The 3,667-nt window shown below is 30.1% G+C and overlaps 1 protein-coding gene across 1 annotated transcript; it reads right to left on the bottom strand.

The window, feature by feature from the left end:
- Positions 1-1,199: 1,199 nt before the first annotated feature.
- On the bottom strand, positions 1,200-2,777 carry LOC8284799 (heat stress transcription factor C-1). Its single transcript, XM_002514263.4, has 2 exons — positions 2,312-2,777; positions 1,200-2,175 (listed from the first exon to the last, which is right to left on the bottom strand). Exons 1-2 carry the CDS (start codon positions 2,678-2,680, stop codon positions 1,375-1,377), a joined length of 1,170 nt encoding a protein of 389 aa, XP_002514309.2. The 5' UTR covers positions 2,681-2,777; the 3' UTR covers positions 1,200-1,374.
- Positions 2,778-3,667: the final 890 nt, after the last annotated feature.

Here is a 3,667-nt window from a genome sequence, read left to right as displayed (position 1 = left end):
TACTCTTTCTTAAGAATTAGTTCAAATTTTTCTTATCCATTATTCCTTAAAATTAATATAAAAAGTTATTATTTTTTTTATACATAACACACAATCAAACATAATAAATTTTCTTTTATTTTTAACTCAAATTAGATTTATAAATTAAATTCAAATAGAATAGTTTGAGTTTTTAAATAAATCTCATAATAACACTTTAATATATTAAAAAAAAAGTTATATTTTTATTTTATTTTTCTATATTTTTTTATAATTATATTATATTATTATTATTGATTCGAACATATGATATCACTTTCATTTAAAATAAATTTTATATTTATTTTTAATATTATTAAATATAATTAAAATAATACTTTTTAATAAATTTCAATCAATCATTAATCATTATAAGCCATCAAATTCCTTTTATGTTTAAAGAATTAAAACTACATCAATTTGAAACAAAATTACCGATTTTTCAAGAAATTTTGGCAGTATTTCTTTTTAACTTAGTGAATAAGGCTATTTCTAAATTATTTGAGATAATTAATAGTTATTGTAGAATACCTAACTTTCTGTAATACAGGGCAGGTTTTTGCAGAGGGGAATGAATTATTGATAAACTGAATCCGAATAACATATTTGAATGTACAGTGGACTACCCACTATTTTCTAACCATGAGCACTTATTAAAGACATGGTTGCTTGCTTCCTCTGCAAGTGACTTTAATTAATTGTTAAAATTATTATTTTAAAACAATATCATTATATTTTCTTAAAAAAACTCTTTATACGTATTAAGACTTTTATTATAAAGTCTTCTTTTATAAAAATAAAGGTTCAGTCACTTTTTTATTTTTAAATATAAAATAAAAAGTAAGTTAATCTTTTTAAATTGAAAATGAGAGGTTGATTTAGCTCTCTCTATTTTTAGGATGCTAAATTTTATTTTATTTTCTTAAAATTTAAATATATTATTACAGTGAAGTGTTTGTTTTCTATAAACCCAGAAAGGAAAAATTCTGATTTTTATTTAGTTTTAATAAATATAGCATATTTTTTCTATAGGTTTCATTAAATTGATATTTGTAATTTTATTCTTTTTATCAGAATAGAATTTGATATATAGTAAAATATAAAAATAATCTATTAAATTTTTTAAAAAATATATTTTATATTTAAATAATTTTATTATAAAAAATAATGAGATGTTCATATAAATATAAATATTTCAATATAAACTGTATATTAACCACATATAAGTAATCTTTTTTCTTTTTTACAACAAAATATTAGAAGATGGATAAACCAATATACCAAAAAAGGAAAAAGAAAAAAAAAACACAGGAAGGTAGGAATCAAGATAAACCCTTTGAATAACAACTAATTAAACTAAAAGTCACCACCCAAGAGTGAAAATGGATAAGGAGGCGGCGGTGGTTTAGCCTCCACCGCCGTTGCCAATTCTCCAAAATAGCTTGTTTGACTGCCTCTATCACCACCATTTCCACCACTGCCACCACCATAACATATTATACCATTCACTGGCATCTGCGGTGGAGGAGACACCGCCAGTTTCACACTATTCCCAATCCCTCCAGTTATTGGTGCCGGCGCCACCTCCGCGCAACCATAGTTCCCATCTCCTAACCACCCTATAAAATTTGTCTCCGGGGACGGCGAAGACTGATAAAGATTATTATAATTATTGTTGTTATCAATACCGAACCCACTTTCTGGGGAGGATATTGCACCAATATTACCTTCTTCTTCCTCTTCAGACTTGACTGAGCTAGAAACAGCAGCACCGCCAGAGGAAGAGGAGGAAGAAGAAATCATTAGACGACGCTTCTTGTCACTATTTAATTGCTTAGTCTGTTCCTTTTGTAGCATCATACGAGGAAGAATATCGGGGTCTTCAACCACTTTGTAAAGGAAAGCCATCATTTGTTGAGGACGTCTTTCTGTTGCTTCTAAACGCTTATTCATGCCTTCAAGTTCTTCGTCTAAAACTCTCTGTTCTTGCTTTAACCTTGCTATTTCCATTACCAGTTCTTCATTGTCAAAATCTTCAATCTTACATGAGCTTTTGCTGTGTTTCCTACGAACTATATTCTTCAAGAACTGCTTTTGCCCTCTAAGAAACCACTCGTTTGCAAATTCCCATATATCTGGATCAACTTTTCTGAAACCCTGAAAGATAAATTGAACCTAAAGAGCTTTAGTTCTCAGACGGAAAGGTCTGGAGTTCGAACAAATAAAAAAAGAAGAGAAAGAAATCAATCCAATAAAAAAGCTTGGATTATTAGATAGATAAAGGAAGACTTACGTAAGTGTTAAGTTGGCGAACGAAGCTAGAGAAGTTGTTGTGTTTGAAATAAGCAGGCAAGATTCTTTGAGAGAAATCTAAAGGGTCAACCACGATGAAGCTATTGTTAGCTTTGCCCCAAGTGATTAGTGTATCAGTCGTTGGATCGTTCACAATCTGATAAGTCTTCATAACGAACGGTGCTATGAGGTTGCTACTATTAGTACTCTCCATCCCATAAAAAAAAAAAAAAAAGGACAGGAAAGTATGTTTCTTCTTCTCTCTGTGTGTGCGTGTTTCAGAAATGAAGGGAGCAAGGCCAAGAAGAAGAAGAAGAAGAGGAGATGAGGATTTGAAGAAAGAATCAGTGGACACACGCACTGTAACCATTAAGGTGTCGTGGCAGAAACCTGTATGGTTTGTGATATTTCTTCAGTCACGAGATGTGGGACCCACTTTGCCTCCGCTTTTATCATCTTTTGCTATAAGTCATGGTCCCCCCCCTTCCTCTCGTTGTTAGATATTTTCCCATTTGGTTGGTATTCTTTCCTCACTCGCATACTAGGCGCGTGGTTCTAGTTTATGTACCTTTCACTCAGCAAAGGCACTGGCACGTGTTCCCCTTACTCCTTTTTGGCGACAAACCAAATCGAGAGGCAAAACGACAAAGATCAAATGCGCACACACTTATCAGTTCCTTACAGTGCCCATGTTAAAGCAGATAGGTATAAGCGGGTTCCTAAATGGATACGGGCGTGATATTGATCCGACCTAATTCTATTATTTAAATTTTGAATTCAAATTCGATTTTAGCATATGAGTTCGTGCTTGACCCGAATTTTAAAAAGAGTTAAAAATTATATGTTATTAAACAATATAAAATACTTTTAATTTATATGGATTAAAGTTCAATTAATTAATTTTTATATTTAATTATTTAGTTATAAATTTAATTTTATTAATTGAATTTCATATTTTTTATTTTTTAAATATTAAATTACCTGAATATTATATATAAATTAATTGCATACTTTTAGAACCGTGAATAAACACATTACCATTAATATCTATGTAAAAAAATGTATATTTTAAATTGAATATAGGAACTACTGCAAATCGTTTGTGAATTTAATGGAAATTGAGATGCTCGTACTATAAAGTTTTCGTTTTTCTACTTCAGTCAATTTTCTAAATGTGTATGTAAATTACAGTGAAAGACAAAATTAGCTAAAAAAGGAAGAAAAAGAAACACGCGCGTTAGAAAGGAGCGTGGAAGAGGATGTAGATGAAAAGAAAAAAGAAAAAGAGAAAAATTAGAGAGCGGGGAAGAGTGGATAAATAATAATTAATATAAAAAGAAAAAATGAAGAAGAGGGA

The sequence above is a fragment of the Ricinus communis genome, chromosome 3 (assembly GCF_019578655.1).
Source record: "Ricinus communis isolate WT05 ecotype wild-type chromosome 3, ASM1957865v1, whole genome shotgun sequence".
Taxonomy (NCBI): domain Eukaryota; kingdom Viridiplantae; phylum Streptophyta; class Magnoliopsida; order Malpighiales; family Euphorbiaceae; genus Ricinus; species Ricinus communis.
This window is presented reverse-complemented; position numbering and strand designations above follow the sequence as displayed.